Below are 21,819 nucleotides of genomic sequence, written 5' to 3'. Positions count from 1 at the left end.
AGCCTAATTCCACTGTGCTCACAGAAGGTAGTCATTGATTTTAGACTTTTGAAGTTTATTGAGATTTGCTTTATGGCATAGCATATAGACCAATTTTGTAAACATTCTTTGAGCACTTATAAAATTAGTGGGTATATTTTGCTAAATAAGTCAAATTGGTCAATTTTTAAAGTTATGTTATTCAAGTCATCTTTTTCCTTATTTTTTTCTCAGCTTGTTATATCAGTTACACACACAGTGTGTCATAATTTTCAACCATGATTGTCATTTTGTAATTTTTGTACCTTCACTTTTTGGTATGTAACCCTATCCTATTTGCCAAGCACTCTGAAATATTCATCTGTTTTGTTTAATCTCTTAAACTCTATAGCTATACAGTGACTGCTATATAGTCGATATTCAGTGATAAATGCTCAAAATGAATAAATGTGAGTTGAAAATAAGTATCTAGTACAAAAATCAAGGAAAAGGTAAAAGTTGATCAGCTACCAAAAAGTTAAGATTATTTTGCCAGGTTCTGCCAGATGTCAACTTTTGCATTCCCTTGACTTAGCAGACCATGGATACATGCTTGTTGGAATGATGAGAGTCCTAAGAGCTCAGTTTCTGCCTCTCTGGGGGAACATGGTACATTTCTGTTCGTGATTTTATTGGCTACAGTAGTGTCACTGACACATAGATAATGTGAACTCAGGCTCATGTACTCTTAAATACATTATTGAGCTAGACACAAGAAAGGTTTCTCACCTCCATTTAAAAAAAAAAAAAAAAAAAAAAAAAACAAAACAAAACAAAAACTGAACATTCCTTGAAACTTTGCCTATTTATCCACCCTCCACACTTGATGCTGTCAGCATGCTCTGTCAACAGTGGTAACTCTGAAAATCAAAAGATAATAATGTGCACAAGGTCGTCCAGTTTGTATGCAGGAACAATAATTTAAGTTCTCTTTTGCCAAACCCAGACTCCAAATTCTTTCCATTCTCTACTCCTTCCAAAGCTCCCATCTCTACATGCCCACTATTTCTTGCCAAACTGTGTTGACAGTCAGCTCTCAATGTATTGTGAATTATTTATTACATTCAGTAGATTAGGTTGTGGCTCATTAGGGATAGTATATATCAGAAATTTGCCAACATCAGTGCTGCTCATTTCTTGTCTAACAAAAAGCTTCTTTCTTGTTTCATTGTGTATGCAGTAGAGGTAAATTACTTAAATGACAGCTTCTTCAAATACTGAAATGTGCAAGATACTTTTTGTGTCAAAACTCTTCATTTCTATTGTTTTAGCGCTTATGTTTTTCATTTTTGCTTCCATACCATCATTATTTCCAATAGTCTGCTATCTCCATAGTCTGACTTCAGTGCATCTCATAAATTTGGATGGCCTTAACTATTGGTTGTTTCATAGTTTATGAAAATATCGTGTAATAATTAAAAAAAAAAGATTTGATTGGGGGTGTTGAAATGAAGGCATCACTGCTGGATTCTACACACTTGGAAAATAAAGACAGATATCCGTGGTTAACAAGTGACAAGTAATATTTAAATTCCTACAAATTTTAAATACTGCTCTTATCATTGTGTTGACATAGCCTTTTCCTATTTACAGTGTTACAGAAAGATAACATATAAAGTTGTTTTAATATGAATCCCCCTTTATGTAAAAATCATCTTTTCTGTGTTAATTGATCTGGTAGTGCCACTCAAGATATCATTTGCTGTGTAAGAAAGTAAAATAAATATATGTAATGTTAAAATTATATTTTCAACATATTTTTAAATGTGTATTTATTTAAAAAATTTACTGGGTACAATTATAATTCACTAAGTACAAGTCACTATAGTTGGAGTTTCTAAATGTGTTAAAAAGTGTAAGATCAACTACTTGCCTTAGGAATGTTTGGGCTTTTAAGATTAGTAAATACACATCAATAATTTTGTGTTAATAACAAGGAAAGGGAATTAGGATAGTGTGGTCTTTTTCTATTCTCCATAAATATGCTTATGACATGTTATGGCAATCAGTGATTTCTGTTATGATATTATTAAAGTAGAATGTTTCTCCTGCTATTTATTCAATAATATTTCAGTTACTTGAAAGAACAGTGGAAGAGTGACTGATTTAGTCACAAATCTCTGTAAGTTTCAGCACTTACTAGTTTACATCATTGCATTGGAGGACCAGGCAGATGAAATGGAAGACTTTTGCAGTGTTTTACTGATTGGATTAATTTGTTTGCGAGTCTGCTTTGAGATTTATTTTAAAAATTAAAGCAATTCAGCCTGAAAAATGACCTTTGATAACATTTGAGACAGAAGGAGAATCTCAGAAGCCACATCTATTAACAGTAACTGTAATAATTCTGTTTAGCACTGCTATATTCTGTACATTCTTTTTAGTTTCTCTGCCTTGGATAACCTTCATTTTACAGTCATGTTTCTTCTTTCTAAAATCTACATTTAAATGATTTATCATGTGATACTCTACTGTATTTTATTGTATTGCAAAATACACTCCATATTAACCAGAGATGAAATTATCTCCTGTATAAATGCAGGCAAGGGTGAAAGATGCAGAGTTATAATAACTGTAAGAATTTTTTTTTCTGGAACAGGTAGTAATAAATGTGTTGACAGTTCATTTTATTTCTGTGTGCTCTGAATGTTAAGTTCATTTTACAATCTTGTGTAACATAAATATGATATAAATACGAAATTAATTAAACAAGTATTTATTAAATATCAACTTCATTCCTGGGACTTTGCTGGCAGGCATTGAGCCCATCAGCATGCCTTCTATCACTTGTAAAGTGAACAGCTGTGTACCACATTCCTCTTGATCACAAGCTGAGGGTTTATTAAGATCTCTTGCAGATAGTCTATTTCTGTACTAAATTTTTAAAACTGGCTTATATAAAGAATAAGTTTTCTTCTTTCTTTTCCACATGGTTTCCTAACTCTGAAATTTCATATTCTTGAAATATTTACATTAGTTTTCCCTAATTTAATTCTCTCATGAACATAAAGGTCTTTTTCTACCAACCTCATACCACCTAACTTTTAATCATTTTACCAATTTACCGTGCTTTCTAATAATAAACATTCTGATTGCACCTAAGATTGGGAAACTATCTGATCCTTCTAATGAGTAGAGTTGGGTAGTAAAAGTCTGAGATACAATGTAGTATAGTAGAAATCTGATTTACTTTATCTAAGGTATTTATATCTTGATTACATGATCTGATCTTTACTTACCTTTAAAATGCTAGCAATAGTACTTGTATGAGAGTTTTTATGTGATGATTAAGCACAATGTTATTATTCCATAGAGTAAAATATATGATTTAGTATTCAGTATGATATCTTAGAATTTAAGAGGTATCTGAATAATGATTGATGGTTTCTTCTGACAAGATATTAGCGACTCATTGGCAAAGGAAGATCTTGGGTGTTTCCTTTCCCTCTTAACCATTGGATTTCTTGTTTTTTGTGGATTACATTTATACCATATCTTTTAGTCTGGATATCTTCTAAGTAAAATTAACAGATAAAATGTCATTTCATGCCATTGTCTTAAAATTCATCACACACATATAGTGCCTGATTCACAGAATGTTACCACATTGGATGCCAAGACATTTAACAACTTTTGAACTTTTTCATATAAATGAAATATCGACTATTATAGTACATGCCTGTATTATTGTATATACACAAAAGAAAATCTCAGCGGGCATTACTAACTGCATTTTTCCCCTCTGTATAATGCTAGTGTTTTTCTTTAGATGTTTTCTTTCCTCATTCATTTACAGTATACTCTTGGCACTCACCCTACTACTAGGAATACTACATGCATCGCTTCCTCCAATTCTGACATTGGTGTTGCTCTGCGGCTTATCCAGTAGCAGGTGTTGAACATTGATATAAACAGAATTTTGTCTGCCAAAGCCAAAATCCTCCCATTTTCAGTCTCTGTTGGCCAATGGAACACGAATGCCAAAGTTACTTCCAAATTCAAGTCTCAAGCATGACAGTTCATTATGCTGCCTGCCAAAACGACTGGCCCATAGAAGCCCTTATTTTAAAAATTAAAACAGAGTAAAGCTTTCAGTCAAATAAATACCATGTGATTTTTGGTGACACACTCCTATATCTGCAGCTTTATCTAAAATGAATAAATTTAGATTACATTACAATTAACTCTTTACTATAATTTCTTATTTAATATAATAAACTTCCCAATTAGAACTGTGCATCATAATTCTTGGGACATTTATGGTGATGGTGGGGAGAATGTCAGAAAAACTATAAAAATTATCAAGAAAACTATAAAAATTATCAAGAAATCACATTGTGATTTGAAATTATTAATAAATAGAATCCTTTGGACAAATCATTTGTATTGATAAGATGTTGTCTAGATGACCACTGATTTATTTAAAATAATTTATGGAACTCATAATGACCTCGTTAAATCAGTTTATTAAAACTTTATAAGAATAAGCAGAAAAATTGCTAAATCTCAAACACAAATTTAAAAGGCAACAATGTAAATAATAATCTCAGAAAGAATGATTTTGAATAGGTATTTGTTAAGTTATTAACCATTTGGAATATTAGACATTATTAATTAAGGACGTGGTAAGGAAATCACCTCTTACATGTTGGGTTAGTGCATTTCTGGTTTGGCCAGTATTTTGAAATAGATTTTCTGTGAAATGCAGAGGTGCGTATATATTACCATAAACCTATTTTAAAAGAATATTATCCTGAGCTGACAGAATAGTAAGAGAAATCATCAAAGTGAATAAAATGTAGGAAGGAGTACTGAGGCAAGTGATAAAATTAGAAACCTAGAAATTTGAGGCCTTTTGGATGTCATGGAGAGTGATAAAAGAGCTATGATTGAAAGTTTAAAAATAAAAATAATCTTAGAAAGCTAAAGATATTTAATCATCAGTTCATTTTTTAATTTAAACAACTTGGAAATTTTATTACAATAGAGAGAAACAACTAATGGAAGTCTGCTGTCTGAATTCTTAGAAATCATGAATGAGTAACTAACAGATCATATTTTCCTGAGGAAACAGTAGGAAGACTGGATGCTATATATGAGCAAAAAGTAGATGCCAAATAAGTACGACTCTGTAAACTTGTTCAACTTTTTATATTGAAGTATATCACACAAACAGCAAAGTATACAAAACAGAAATGAAGCTCAATGAATTCTTTTAACAAGTGAATGCACCTCTGTAGCTCCTACCCAGGTCAACAAATGGATCATGTTAGCCCCCCAGATGTTCCCTGTGCCTTTCCCCATCACTGCACACTTCCCCTTTGGAAAGTAACTAATCTCCTGACTTCCTCACTGCACTATGACTTCCTCACTGCCCTAACTATCCAGAATGGTTCAGTAACACATATTTTGAACTCTTCATAAATAGACTCATACAGTACATGTACTATATTGTGTCCAGCTTCTTTCATTCAACAATATAGTCCCAATATTTATACATGTTGCATATGGCTATAGTTCACTCAATCCTTTGCTGTATTCTATTCCATTATGTACACCATTTTTATCTATACAACTGTTAAATAATACTTTATTTAACTATTACAGATTTAAATTCTTAGAGAATCAAACCTAGAAATGTTGAATAGGGTGAAATCTACAGGATCTATGACTTTATGAATTGCCTTGAAAATGTCCTATGTGTACCAGTATTGTAAGTGTTTATAAAGGGAGGACTTGCTCTGTGTATCAGGATATGCTTGATTAGACTTTAGTAACAAACTCAAAATCATGGAGGCTTTAAAAATGTTTTTAATAGTTATTATTAGAAACTTTATAATAAGTGAAGGATGAAAATAAAATAATGAACAATCTCACCATCCAAAGATAAACATTGTAAAAAGAACCAAAAAAAAAACAAAAAAAAAAAAACAAAGATAAATATCATTCAAATTAGGTTTCTATAGTGAAATGATTTCTAAAAATGTGTTGTTTATACTAGAATGTATGTTATCAGAAAATTAAATTATCTCTTGATTAACCTTGATACATATTTTAAAAATATAAGTCCTCCATGCAAGCAAATAAATACTACACCTGAAATTTTGAAAAGGGAAAAAAAGCAAAAATGGAATGTTTCTTATCTACATATTTTAATTTAGATTATTTATAAATCAGCAGTTCTATTTTTGTATCATGTAGCATAATTTTTTAAAAGATTTATTTATTTATTTGAGAAGCAGAAGCAGAGAGAGAAAGACAGATCTTCCATTTGCTGGTTCACCCTGCAAATGACTGCAAGGGCCAGAGCCAGGTCCATTTGAAGCCAGGAGCCTGGAGTTTCTTCTGGGGACCTAATGACTTGGGCCATCTTCCAGTGCTTTCCAGGCCATAGAAGAGAGCAAGATAGGAAGTGCAGCAGCCGGGACTCGAACCAGCACCCATATGGGATACTGGCACTGCAGGCGATGGCTTTACTCACCATACCACAGCGCTGGCCCCATGTAGCATAATTTCTTTTTCAGATTCAATTGGCTTAAAGTACACTGAGGTTTCTTATGAATTTATATCATATCGTATATTTTTGCCTAATTTAAAGGGTTTTAAAAATGATTTTATAGCCGGCGCCGCGGCTCACTAGGCTAATCCTCCGCCTAGCGGCGCCGGCACACCGGGTTCTAGTCCCGGTCGGGGCGCCGGATTCTGTCCCGGTTGCCCCTCTTCCAGGCCAGCCCTCTGCTGTGGCCAGGGAGTGCAGTGGAGGATGGCCCAGGTGCTTGGGCCCTGCACCCCATGGGAGACCAGGAGGAAGCACCTGGCTCCTGGCTCCTGCCATCGGATCAGCACAGTGCGCCGGCCGTGGCAGCCATTGGAGGGTGAACCAACGGCAAAGGAAGACCTTTCTCTCTGTCTCTTTCTCTCACTGTCCACTCTTCCTGTCAAAAAAAAAAAAAATGATTTTATAAACATTTTATAATAACAGTATCAGGTATGGATGAGTTTTAATTTGAAAGGAATTTCTCCTTAAAAATATCTAATCATATTTAACCTTTTCCAGGGAATACATCATAATGTAACTCTCTCATTTTATGAGGCTTGTATAATATCACATTAAAATCAGACAGTAATGAAACCTGAAAGGAGCACTACATACTGACTTTGCTTTTAAAAATAGTTTTGTGAGTGTAAATAAAATGTTATCAGATTAAATCACAGAATAACTCCAAATTAGAATTCATCCTATTAAGAAGAGTTTGTTTCAAGAATATAAGTTTGATTTAACACTTAAAATCTACTAATGTAATCAATTATAATTACATTATGATCTTCTTAATAAATGTTTCAGAATTTCTGATAAATTTCCATACCCATTCATCACATACACATTGACAACAAGGACTTCTTCAACTTGATATTCACAATAAAATAACAGACCTTAATAGGTTTTTCATTAAGTATTTTCTGGAGATCATGGCCTATAGCAAAAAAAAAAAAAAAATCCACAAATTATAAGAAAGGAAATAATAAAACTTTCATTGTTTGATTATGATAAAAATTTTACATAAAAAGGGTCAAAATTATTATAAGTGGTAAAATAGTTTAGCACAAAACTTTATAGATAAAATTTTTTAAAAGATTTATTTAAGAGTTACACAAAGAGAGGAGAAGCAGAGAGAGAGAGAGAGGTCTTCCATCGATGGTTCACTCCCCAATTGGCCGAAATGGCTGGAACTGCACTGATCCGAAGCCAGGAACCAGGAGCTTCCTCTGGGCCTCTTATGCGAGTGCAGGGCCATCTTCTACTGCTTTCCCAGGCCACAGCAGAGAGCTGGATCAGAAGCTGAGCAACTGGGTCTCTAACCGGCGCCCACAGGGGATGCAGGCGCTTCAGACCAGGGCATTCACCCACTGTGGTTATTTTATTTATATAAAATATTTTATTTATATAAAAATATAAATTTTTATAATCCGTCTGTTCAGGCCAATATAACAAAGTATCTTAGATTAATCAACTTATAAAACGTATTTCTCAAAGTTCTGGAGACTGGGAAGTCCAAAGCCAAGGGGACTGTGGTATCTATGAGGACTCCCTTCCTACAGACTGCCTTCTTCATATCTCATCACATGGTGGAAAGAGCAAAAATCTGCCTCTGGTCTCTTTCAGAAGGGCACTGATTTCATTCATGAGGGCCACGCCCTAGTGATTTTTTTTTTTTTTTTTTGACAGGCAGAGTGGACAGTGAGAGAAAGAGACAGAGAGAAAGGTCTTCCTTTGCCGTTGGTTCACCCTCCAATGGCTGCCACGGCCGGCGCACTGTGCTGATCCGATGGCAGGAGCCAGGTACTTATCCTGGTCTCCCATGGGGTACAGGGCCCAAGCACTTGGGCCATCCTCCACTGCACTCCCGGGCCACAGCAGAGAGCTGGCGTGGAAGAGGGGCAACCAGGACAGAATCCGGCGCCCCAACCGGGACTAGAACCCAGTGTGCCAGCGCCGCAAGGCAGAGGATTAGCCTAGTGAGCCGCAGCGCCGGCCAACGCCCTAGTGATTTGATCATCTCCTAATGAAACCCCCACCTGTTATTTACTTATTTTTAAAGATGTATTTTATTTATTTGAAAGGTGGAGATACAGAGAGAGAAGAGAAGGGAGTGCACCAAAGGATGCACTCCCCAAATGGCTGCATAGGCCTGGACAACACCAGGCCGAAGCCAGGAACCAGGAGCCTCCTCTGGGTCTCTCATGCAGTTGCAGGGGCTCATGTACTTGGGCTGTCTTCTGCTGATTTCCAGGCATATCAGCAAGGAGCTGGATCAGAAGTGGAGAAGCTGGGACTCCAACCAGTGCCCATATGGGATGCAGACACTGTAGGTGACGGCTTAACCTTTTATGTCACAGCACAGGCCCTGAACACTCCATCTTTTATTACAATCACCTTAAGGTTAAGATTTTAATGGCCACAACAATAGTAGTAAAGAGAAGCTGGATATGTTTGGTGCATTAATTGTGACAAATATACTAATATGAAATATTAACACCGGAAGTGGAATGAAGAATGCTTTGCATCATCACCTCATTATTTTTGCTTAGTTAATGTAAAACTGTCCTGAAATAGGGGCCTGTGCTGTGGCAAAGCAGGTAAAGCCACTGCCTGCAGTGCTGGCATCCCATATGGGTGCTCCTCTTCCAGTCCAGTTCTCTGCTTATGGCTTAAGAAAGCAGTAGAAAATGGCTCACATCCTTGTCTCCTGCACCTGCATGGGAGACCTGGAAAAAGCTCCTGGCTCCTGGCTTTGGATCAGCTCAGCTCTGGATGTTGCAGCATTTGGGGGCTGAACCAGCAGATGAAAGACCTCTTTCTCTGCTTCTGCCTCTCAACTAAAAATAACATCAATCTTTAAGAAAAAATTATTCTGAAATAAAATATTTAAAAAGATGGTCTTTCTTCTCAAATTGATCTTTAATCCCAATATGTTTCCAATCACGAGGTTTGTGTAGAAATTAAACTCATTCCGACATAAATGTTAAAGAGAAAGTAAAGATAGTTAAGGTATTCTTAATATTCACTTTGGATAGTAAGATGCAAAAGTGTTAGTAATGAAAACAGCAAATTATTAATGAGAAAGATCATAAAGTCTAATGGAATTGATTGGTAGCTCAGATCCAGACACATATGAAAACTCATACATGACAGACTAATCATGACATATTAGTGGGGACTATTTGTTGTTTTTTCTTTAAGATTTTTTATTTATTTATTTGACAGGTAGAGTTACAGACAGCGAGAAAGAGACAGAAAGAAAGGTCTTCCTTCCATTGATTCACTCCCCCAAATGGCTGCAATGGCCGGAGCTGTGCAGATCCGAAGCCAAGAGCCAGGAGCCTCTTCCTGGTCTACCATGTGGGTAGACCAGGAAGAGGAGCAACCAGGACTAGACCCGGCACCCTTATGGAATGCTGGAGCCTCAGGTGGAGGATTATTTGATAAGAAGTTCTCAGATAGTAATTCATATAATTCATATATGCAAAACTAAAATTGGATTCCTGCATCTTACTGTTCTCAGCCTCCCTCTCTCTAAGTAGACACTGAAATGTGAAAAGCAGGTCTCTAAAACTTTGAGGAAAAAAAGAAGAAATATTTTTAGACCTCATATTTCAAAAAAAATTCTTAGGCATGTCAGAAAGTATAAAAACATTTATATTCTATTAAAAGTTATTTAGCTTAAAAATACTGATGTTTATTCATTGTAAGACAGCACATTGAAAATGAAAAGTCAAAACCCTGTTGAAAATTTTTCATGCAGATGACCTTAAGAGGATTATCCAGAACATAAAAAAAAAAACTTTCATAAATATAGGCAAAAGACAAAAATAGTTATTTCAGAAATAAGGAACATGGATTGTTAAATAATACATGAAAAAATCTTCATCAGTAATCACAGAAACGCAAATTAAAACCACAATAGGCTACAATTTTACCCTCATTGGAATGCAAAAATTAAATACACTGACAGTGGGGCCTCATAAATAATGCTGGTAATACTCAAAGCTTCGAAAACACTATTTAACAAAGCCTGTACTCCAGCGATTGCATTTTTTTTAAAGATGTATTTTATTTATTTGGAAGACTGAGTTACAGAGAGAGGTAGAGACCGAGAGAGAGGTCTTCTGTCTGCTGGTTCACTCCCCAAATGGCCGCAACAGCTAGAGCTGAGTTGATCCAAAGACAGGAGCCAGGAGCTTCTTCCAGGTCTCCCACGATGGGTGCAGGGGCTCAAGGACTTGGGCCATCCTCTGTTGCTTTCCCAGGTTCATTAGCAGGGAGCTTGATTGGAAGTGGAGCAGCCAGAACTTGAATGGGTGTTGATACGGGATGCCAGCACTGCAGGCCGGAGCTTTAACCCACTGTGCCACAGCACCAGTGCCATGAATATACTTTTGAATTATAAAAAACATGAAATAGAATTTCACAACCACCATATTGGCAAAGTATAAAATAAAATACAAAACAAAGTGTTGATTAATAAAGGAATAAAACTCGAATGAAGAGCTGACAGGAGTGTCATCAAAATCCTTTGAAGAGCACTTCGACATTTCTTACTGAAGATATATATAGATAGCTATCCTGTGGGTCCAATAATTCTCTTCCTAGATAAATTTTACATATGTTTATCAGGAAACATGAGCAGCATTGCTTATAACAATGAAAAAACTGGAAGCAACTTCAAAATATTTATCTCAGGAGAACTGGATACAGAAAAAGATCTGTAGGAATCTCAAACATGCAAACTTAATGAAAAAGCAAGTCATGAAGTTGTCAGAGTACCAATTCTATAACGGTGAAAACATGGAAAATTAATGGATAAACCCTGAAGTGTACACATGTGTGTGTGTGGTAATAGTAAACAACTCAAGTCAGGGTGATGATTACCCTGAGGAAGAATAAGAGGAAGAGCACTGTGAGAGCTTCCTTTTTTTTTTTTTTTTTTTTTTTTTTTTGACAGGCAGAGTGGACAGTGAGAGAGAGAGACAGAGAGAAAGGTCTTCCTTTTGCCGTTGGTTCACCCTCCAATGGCCGCCGCGGCTGGCGCGCTGCGGCCGGCGCACCGCGCTGATCCGATGGCAGGAGCCAGGAGCCAGGTGCTTTTTCCTGGTCTCCCATGGGGTGCAGGGCCCAAGCACCTGGGCCATCCTCCACTGCACTCCCGGGCCACAGCAGAGGGCTGGCCTGGAAGAGGGGCAACCGGGACAGAATCCGGCGCCCCGACTGGGACTAGAACCCGGTGTGCCGGCGCCGCTAGGCGGAGGATTAGCCTAGTGAGCCGCGGCGCCGGCGAGAGCTTCCTTAATATCAGAGCTGTTCCATATCAATGGCTGGGTTGTCCCTTTCATTACTCTTTGCACTTCATGTATGTTATATATTCTGTATCTGTCCAAATCATCTCATAATATTAAAAATGAAGTATAAAGCAAAAACAACATATCCCTGAAATTAAAAATGGAATAAAGAATGTATATGTTCTTGCAGTAATTTTATATCAGTACTGAATAATATTTTGAAATTTTCCAGAATTGGGCAAATGACTGATTCTTCAGTTTAGCTCTAAAAGAACTGTTGGGTTTGCCTTTTGAGATTGTGAAGCAGAGTATAATATATGCTTCTTGAAATATTCAATGTGTTATTGAATTGCTCACCCCATTAAACACCCTGGGACAGAGACAAAAAAAAGGAATGGCAGATTAAACAGCGTGAACACTCACTGGTAGATTTATGTTTGTCAATACAGCAGAACAAATAAAATCGAAAGTAGTATTCAACAGTTTCTTGTTTTTCTCTGTTAATGTTGACTGCTAATTTTAATTTTTGATTTAGTTTATCTGCCTTATCCCAAATAGTGCAGAAAAGGTAGGAGCAGTACAGAAAGGGGGAGTTTCTTCTAGTGGAGAGCAGATAAAGAAGAGTAGAAGACAAACCAGACTTGGGAATAAAAATTGGAATTCTTCCCCCTGACTTCCGTATAATTTCTGAGGCACTGTTGACTGATCAAATTAGAGTGCTGCGGCTCACTTGACTCATCCTCTAGAACCCAGGTTCTAGTCCCTGTTGGGGAGCCGGATTCTGTCCCGGTTGCTCCTCTTCCAGTCCAGCTCTTTGCTGTGGCCCGGGAGTGCAGTGGAGGATGGCCCAAATGCTTGCGCCCTGCAACTGCATGGAAGACCAGGAGGAAACACCTGGCTCCTGGCTTTGGATGGGCGCAGCCGTAGCAGCCATTTTGGGGTGAACCAACGGAAAAGGAAGACTTTTCTTTCTGTATCTCTCTCTCTCTAACTATTTCTGTCAAAAATAAATAAATAAATAAATAAACAAAGCAAATCAAATGGGAGTAGCTTCGAAATGGAAGGAAACAACTGGGAAACTGTATTAGTGCATCTTCCTTCACAGATGCCAGGTTCCAAACTGTGTCAACTGTCTTAATCTTATTCTCTCATAATGCTTTCCTACACTGTTGGTCCAGTTTTTATTCCTTTTCTAGATATGTTCTGTTTTTGAGTTCTTGACTATCAGGATCCTGAAAAAAAAAGTATTCATGAGAAAAATAATATGGTGAAAAACCTCAATAACATCAAAATAGTTTGGATAGCAAAAATCTGAAAAGAAGATTCACTTCTGTCCAAAAAAGAAGATCCCTTTTTGATTTCTTTTGATTTCAGCCACAAAACAAAACAAAAAACTATTTTATGAGGATTAAATTATTCTTATTAAGTCCCCATACTTGAATCTGGTTTAGATACTACACAAAAAATTTTTTAAACAGATTTTTATCTGGCTTTTAAAGTGTCTTTTGTTTTAATATTTATGTATTTATTTGAGCTGCAGAGAAAGAGGGAGGGAGAGGCACATTATCAGAAGCTAGATAAGAAGAATGGGAAGTGGAACATTTGGGACTGGAACCAGCAATCTGATAGGGGACTCCTGTGTCACAAGCACACACCACAGTACTGTCCCCTCTAAGATGTCTTAAGCAAAAATAGATAATGCACTGTGCATTATTGAATAAGTAAATAAACCACAGACAGCACAACTCAAACATTACTTTTATAATAATCTGTGTTTTATAATCTGTGTTTCTGCTTTACTTTGATATACTGATTTTACTTGTATTGAGTATCATTGTGCTCTACTATTGTTTATTTGACATGATAATTATATTATAAAGTGTTGTCTGTATTATTTTAAATAGCAATAATTATATATTAATTATATAGTTTTATGTGGAATCTTATTATTGACAATACTGAGCTGTTTCAGCCAGAGTGACGCTAAAGTTTTAAATGGATTATGTTGATGCTGGTGAAAGGATCAGAACTAATAAAAAATTAATTGGCATTAATTACTCTTTTCCACAGTCTCTGGGTGCTTTATTGGTTTTTAATTTAAGACATTATTTCATTCTATTTAGATTTAATGTAATTTCTGTACAAAACACAACACCTATACCAAACTGAATTCCTTATAATGGGATATTGTCTCATTCATCTTCAGTAACCCACAATATGTATCAATAATTGTTCATGTATTAAACAGTCATTTCTTCACACAATATTTTCCTTTTCTTTAAGTGTGCCTTTTAAATTTCTTCCAGAAATTTGGTACAACTATATAAAAGTGAAGACGACATGGAAATTTCCAAGAAAGTGAAAACTCACTGGATTTCTTTGGGCCTAGAAGATGTACAGTTAGTAAATTATTCTGTGCTGCTTAATCTGCCAGGCCCTTCTCCCAGCACTGTGACTCTGAGCAGCAGTGGCCAATGCTTTCATCCTAACGGCCAGCCTTGCAACAAGGAAGCCAGAAAAGCTGGCAGCCAAGATCTGCTCTACTCATATGCAGCTTACTCTGCCAAAGGAACTCTCGAGGTAATATGGCCATTTGTCTCTGTCATTTACAGTGAAATAGAATTAGAAAACAACAGCTTTCATCTAAATTGAACTAACTGGCAAGATGCAATGTACAGAAGTAACCATTAAATGTTCTCAGTGTGGAGGTGCCAAGAAAGGGAAGGTTTGGATTGCCTGACCCATTCCTTGTAATATTTTGAAAGTGAAAACATGTTAGAAGAATTTAATTCACAGGTGTTGAATGTGTGACTGAGTCGTTCACATTTCGCTCACCATACAGTGCAAGTCTATTTCATTCTGTAGTTATGAAAAAACAAATTTTAAAACACTGAGTGGAGAGCAAGGATAAAAATAGAGGGGACTGTGTTTTGAGACTGCATATGCACACAAGAAATTAAGTGCACAACTGATGTGATTACTGATACATTTAAGATTTTAAATGCAGCACTTCTGCTTTCATGACAGGAAATATATATGAGACTGGGGAACAAATCTCCCCCTATAGGTGTGGACTATTTCTTCACTTTTCCTAACTTAACTGGCTTTTGGTGCTGTGTTTTGCTTCCTTTTGTTTGTTGTTTTGCTTTTAGCTTTTGGTTGTTTTGTTTCTTTTTGACAAAATGATCAAGTGAAAGATCCTAGAGTCCTAGAGTCACATGGACCAGTTTTAAATCTCAGCTCTCCAAATAGCCACTGTCACGTAACCATCTTCAGCTGAGATTTCTTTACCTCTATCCAGGGATAATAATAGTTCCAATATGATAAGTCTATTATTATATATAAATTTTAGCTATAGTATCTATATAATTTATATATACATGTACTTAAATACATACATATATAATTTTGGAGTAATAAATCTTGGCAGACAGAACAGAGCGAGAAGTAAAGATGATGTACAAATTAGATGTAACAACATATGATTGGTCACTATTTTCCCTCAGATAGGCAAGTTTTCTGTCTCTATGTAAAAGTATAATTTCAATAATTTTCTTTGCAAAACTGTAGGTTGCCTTATTTCATGCAAATGAAATAATACTGTTTTTCTGACTGCTGTTAATGGTACACAATTTTTTTTTCAAGATATTTATTTATTTGTAAGACAGAGAGATACAGAGAGGCAGAGGCAGAGAGAGAAAAAGAAGTCTTCCAACCGCTGGTTCATTCCCCAAATATCCCCAATGGCTGGAACTGGGCTGATCTGAAGCCAGCAGCCAGAAGCTTCTTCCAGGTTTCCCATGTGGGTGCAGGAGTCCAGGGACTTGGTCCATCTTCTACTGGTTTACCAGGCCATTGTAGAGCTCTGGATTAGAAGTGGAACAGCCAGGACTCAAACCGGCACCCCATATGGGATGCTGGCGCTGCAGGCGACGGCTTTACCTGCTATGCCACAGCACCTGCCTAATGGCACACATTTTTAAGAATCTAACTTATTGTGAACCTCGATTAATATATAGAATATTTAAATAAGTTCAAGTTAATTTGCAGAAACACTAGATGTAAAATAGCGGTGAGTACTTGTTCATAATATATGTTTTTTTCTTTATTTAATGAGGTAAGGTTGGGGAGATGCAACATAACTGGCTGTTCTGTGTGGTGTCATACCAACTTTATCAGGACTCTACATATAACTAACACCACCTTGAGAGAATACAGATCATTAGTTAAAATTTAGTATAATATTAAATACAGTGGTTCTAGTATAGAATTCACATAATATGACTTGAATTATATATACTATTTCTGTTAGGCAATATAAAATAGGTCTGTATCTGAGTATTAATAAAAATGGAAGAAGGCAGCACTCTTCCCTTGATTCATAAAGTTTGGCTTTAAATCAATCGTCTATAAGTTACCCCACCCAGGGTCCCTCAGATTCCCATGTCTGCAAAAGCCTTGCACACTTCCAGTCTCCTCTTTGTTTCAATTGCTCAAGTCAGCCAGATTATTCCTTTCCTAAATAAAAACATGTCCAAAAGAGAACAGCTGCCAAACCCTGGAATCTGAGCAGGGCCTTGGAATCAACCCCATCTGCTTGCTTTTCAGTTTCCTTAGGTCAATGTTGATCTTTCCCAACTGAAGTGATGTAGAAAAGCTATCAAATGACAAATTGTGTGCCTAAGTATGGCCCTTTATAATAATCCAGCATTCCCATTTGTGTGACTGTAGAATGAGATGAATCAGTTCCACAGATGTGAGTCTACCATGCAAGAATTCCCTCAATTCCCATGTACTTCATGTTGAGACTATCCGGTTTCCACAGAGCCCCAAGATGATTAGATCACAGGGACCCTATAAGTATGCATTGATTAAAATTGGAATATATTTAGGCCCGACATATGTTAAACCAAGTATCTTTTTCAAATTTAGCAGTTAATGTTTATAGAGGCTGTTTAATATGCAGGAATTTTACTTGAGCATCATTTTGATTCCCTCAATACTTTAATACCATCTAAGATCAGAAACTAGAAACTGAACTCTAAAAGTACTAATAGTGTTCTCTGAACTTACCCCTACCCTCCCCCAGCCCCATGCACCTCAGCCCAAAGAATTTAGAACTAGAAAATGCAGGGAAGAGTTATTTGCATTTGTATACTATCAGCATTCCTGTTATGTCTTCAACATGTCCAATAGCTCACCTTTTAGATCCTCTTGCATGAAACAGTTCTATTACCCAAACACAAACAAGTGGTTATTTCCTTCTGCCTTTTCTTTTTTTAAGACACAAAAGGCATTTCATTAATGAAGAAGCTTATATATTTGAAATATTTGTATTTACTTGCACATTTGTGTGTGCGTGTCTGTTTGTCTGTATCTATTAACCATGGCCTCTGTATTTTGTCTTTCTGTAAGTATTTTACCAACAATTGCTATGAAAGCCAAGACATTTGTGACTAGGCAAGATTCAAAAGAACTTTTATGTCTTATCTCTCACATCTAATCAATTCACTTCTGGTTCTAAGACCTTGACATTGTAATGAAGCAGTTAACTTAAAAATTAAAAACTTAAACTATCAACCAGTAGTTTCATTTGTTCATCACCAAAAAAGGCTCTTTTTTATATATAAAATTAGTTTTTATCATTTTTTAATGGAACTCAGTGAGGTTGCTTTACATTCCCATGTGAATATTGCTAGTAGTTTTCTGTATGTTTATCTTTTTTTAAATGTTTAAAATTTACCTTCATTTCGTATTTAAAAAGCCAAGGTCTGTTGCAGGTTGATTGAATTATGCAAATTTTATAAAGCTGTAAGACCTTGTTTGAAACCTCAGATCATTTGTAAATGATTTAAAACTTCCATTTGCAAAGATTCATTCATGGTGCCTGTATTGTGGTGTAGTAGACTAAGCCTCCAACTGCAGAGCAAGCATCCCTTATGGGCTGCTGATCAGCCTGGCTCTGTTGCTTGTGGACTTTTTTGGGGGGGTGAACTAGCAGATGGAAGATCTTTCTCGCTGTCTCTCTGTCTATAGCTCTACCTCTCAAATTAAAAAAAAAAAAATGTTTATTTATTTGAAAGGAAGAGTGACAGAGAGAGAGGGAGAGAGAGATTTTCCATCTGCTGGTTCACTCCTCAGATGACTGCAACAGCCAGGTCTGTGGGAGAATGAAGCCAGCAATTCCAGCCTAGTCTTCCACATTGGTGACATAGGCCCAAGTACTTGAGCCTTCTTCGGCTGCCTTCCCAGGAGCATTAGCAGGCAGCTGGATTTGAAATAGAACAGCTGAGACTCAAACTGGCACTCTGAGTTGTCAGCATGGCAGGCATGCTCTGTGCTACAATGCGAGCCCCAAAAGAACTTTTTAAAAAACACCTATTCAGTAATCTTCTTAGGCTCTAGTCATGAGTTGCCAAGGCTATGGATTACTGACACCATAAACAAGAGTGTCAGATTGTTAAGTCAACAACAGGAGTCACTGTGTGCTTACTTCTCATGTGGGATCTGTCCTTAGTGTGTTGTCCAATGTGAAGTAGTGCTATAACTAGTACTGAAACAGTATTTTACATTTTGTGTTTCTGTGTGGGTGCAAACTGATGAAATCTTTACTTAATATATACTGAATTGATCTTCTGTATATAAAGATAATTGAAAATGAATCTTGATGTGAATGGAATGGGAGAGGGAGTGGGAGATGGGAGGGGTGTGAGTGGGAGGGAAATTATGGGGGGGGGAAGCCATCGTAATCCATTAACTGTACTTTGAAAATTTATATTTACTAAATAAAAAACAGCACCTATTCAAAAGGAGAAAATAAAGTTAAATGTAGATGTAGAAATATGTTCCATTTTTTAAAAATGAGACATAAACAAAAGAGATTCTTAAAGGGACTGAAGTTCAATTATGACTAAAACATGCACCTTATATTTGAAGAATGTGCTTTAAGACTTAATTATGCAAATGAGATGAAGGTGCTGATAGTGACTATAGTTAAAATTGTATTAGTACTGCAAATGAATTACACAGAGTATAAACTAACTTAAATATCTATATCAAGAGAGTATAAGTTATTGATACTAATTTTTAAAACCCAAACAATGTCAGTGTTTTAGTTTTCAAAAGCAAAGTCATTCTAAGTGAGTATTGTATATGCACAAGGAACATTTGCATGTATTTTACACACATATTTAGGATAGATATATTATTGAAATTCCCACAGTCCAATTAATAAGGTACTGTGATTTTTCTCTGTCTCTTTGGAACATTCCCTAATTTGAATCAAGCTTGAGTGATTTCTGATGATGATTCGGGTATATTTCCTTTTTGATTTTGAGTACCTTGTATTTGCATGAATTTCTATCAGGCAGAGCCATTAGCAAGTTCTCAAATTATTCTGGTCTGACTGCTAGCAAAACTCCCCACAACTTTTGCTTTTGACAAGGTTATTTGCAGAAGAGGAGTGCCCCTTTTCTTTGAAAAGCTGTCATGTCCATTCATCATATGGCCGTTTTGTATAAGCTTCCAATTTGTGCTCTCTGGTAACAGTCTGAGCAGCATTTGTGATATCTGAGATCTACTTCGAAAACCTACTTAGTGCCAGCATGATGGATGGTGTATTTTGCAACTTCTTTGTAATTCATCGTGCACTGGAAAGGTGACATTGTTTACCCCATCATAATGACAGGTGGGTCAGTAAAAGGGTCCTAAGGAAGTTGTCCTGTCAGATGCAAAATACATATTAAAAAGGATACGTAAATAATTTAGCATGAATGAGGTTAGCTTCAGGGAACAAACAGTGTTTTATAGTTTTATGGAAAGGTAAATAGCAACTATAATATTATCATAAGGTTAAAGACATTGGAAGTAAGTGTTGACAAGGTCTAGTTAATTTTAGAAAAAGTACATATGTTCTAATGTAATTCCTGTGTGATTATTTCCTTTGTTCTTTGTGACCTAGGCAGATGCAGACAAGTCACACATAATATTTAATATACATTGGCCAGATTTGTTCTTCTGTGTTCTTTTTGAGCAGTGGATTTGTCCTTATTCCTACACATTGTATGGATGCTTGATGATTTGCTTTGTAAAGCAATTTTATTTATTTATTTTTTGCTTGAAAGACAAGCTAGATAATGCAGCTTTATGGAGAACATTATTTTTAACAACTAATGCATCCTATATAAAATAAATTTTGGTTAAAAGATTTATCCCTATTCTCCCATCCAAGTACTAACCAGTCCCAACTCTGCTTAACTTCCAAGACCACAGGAGATCCGGAATATTCAAGTGGTGCAGCCCTAGACCATCCCTATTCTGTTCCACAGAAATCAGAATTCAAGAGCCAAGAGCAGTATCTTTCCTATTAGCTGCCCAAATGTTGGTAGTTCACTTGGGTCCTGTAGGACTCAATGTCATCATCTGTAAAAAGGGAACAAGAGCACAATAGCACTTTATTTAAAGACTTGCTATAGGGAAGAAATGATGTATGGTGAATGGTACTTAGAAAACTCAATACATTTGGGCAGTTTCTGTTATTTAACAGAAAGCAAACACATTTACATGGGAAGAAATAACAAAATAGCAGAATTATATATCAATATTTGGACATACAAACTTCTATCATATTCATCATATTACCTGAATATTATCTTGTATTTGGTTCACCTTAAAGAATATTAATTACTAAGGAGAAAAATATCTTTAAAGGCTGAACAAATAATAAAATATAATATTCTGATCATATTATTTTAATTAAAACTGAAAGTTCAAAGAAATTAGAAATGAAATGTTTTATTCTTGTAGTCAGAACGATAAATCATGCCAAGTTGGTCCTACGGAGTATTTGCTAGTCTTTATGTATAAAATTTCCAGACATAGTAGTTTAACACATGAAATCTGAGCATTCTATCATGCATTTTGTAAGTATTTTGTCTGAAAGTCTTAAAGAGAAAGAAAATGATAAACACTGCAAGGAACTCCTGGATAATTTATAGTCAGATGCTTATTTTTTTGTAACTGGGATGAAGTTGTCTGTCTCTTTTATTTTTAACATTTTCAAACAAAAGCAAACTTATCTGTTTGCAAAATGCAGAAGTCTAAGAATTTGGCTCTGAATGATTCCTCTTACAGATAAAAACATCAGAAAGCTCAGGGAGTAGAATGCAATTGTATTATTTAAGCTTTTGTTGCCTGGGTAAAAAGATGAAGATACAGTTTCACCAACTCAGAAATGTGAGTGTGGGGCAGTTTTTCAATGGTGAAAATGACTTTGCATTAGTTTCTCTCCTTTTTTTCTTTCTTGTGGAATCAATCTTTTGGCAACAGTGCATAAGTGTGAAGTAAATCACTGTGAACACAATTGTGTATAGCTGTTTTTAATGTGTTTTTAAAATCTGCGTCATCACGTGGTGCAGTATGGCCTTCTGTTGCTGGTTTCATGAACTCTGTTCACCAACCAACGTTCATGCAACAGTTCTATAATTGATGCTTTCTTATTTTGAGGGCAATAATTATGGAATTGCTTTACACATATTTAAGGTTTATATTTCCACTATATTACAAATTTAGATATAAACACCTACAAATAAAGTAGCGACCTGACATAGCATATTTTCCATTGTCCAATATTTGATACAGAATTTATGTCTTCTACCTGGACAGAGAACAAAAGACTAATTATGAAATTAAAATTTTAAAGTAAAGATAGCTGAATTCAACCAAGTAATTAAAGTTCAATGGACCATTTTTTCTCACTTGTTTAGAACCAGTATGATATTTTGGTGAGGAAATGTTTGAATACTGATTTCTAATTTGATAATTGTTTCTAAAGATACTGATTTGCCCTACTATTATTTACAGAAAATTCTAATGTTTTTTATATTGCTTACAATTTGACTTAAAGCATGCTGCTTAGAAAGTTATTTGACAATATGGGGCCAGCGCTGTGGCATAGCGGTTAAC

At 35.9% G+C, this 21,819-nt stretch overlaps 1 protein-coding gene across 12 annotated transcripts in view; it reads left to right on the top strand.

The window, feature by feature from the left end:
• Window positions 1-21,819, top strand: part of NAALADL2 (N-acetylated alpha-linked acidic dipeptidase like 2) — a 1,435,315-nt gene that overhangs the window by 816,861 nt on the left and 596,635 nt on the right. For all 12 annotated transcript variants that reach the window (XM_070072500.1, XM_070072494.1, XM_070072497.1 and 9 more), the window contains one exon: window positions 14,163-14,436. In XM_070072500.1, the coding sequence (XP_069928601.1) occupies window positions 14,163-14,436 (274 nt within the window). The remainder of the gene's footprint in view (window positions 1-14,162; window positions 14,437-21,819) is intronic.

This window comes from Oryctolagus cuniculus, chromosome 4 (genome assembly GCF_964237555.1).
Source record: "Oryctolagus cuniculus chromosome 4, mOryCun1.1, whole genome shotgun sequence".
In the NCBI taxonomy this organism is placed as follows: Eukaryota; Metazoa; Chordata; class Mammalia; order Lagomorpha; family Leporidae; genus Oryctolagus; species Oryctolagus cuniculus.
Note: the sequence above shows the minus strand (reverse complement) of the source record. Positions and strands in the feature narration are given on the sequence as shown.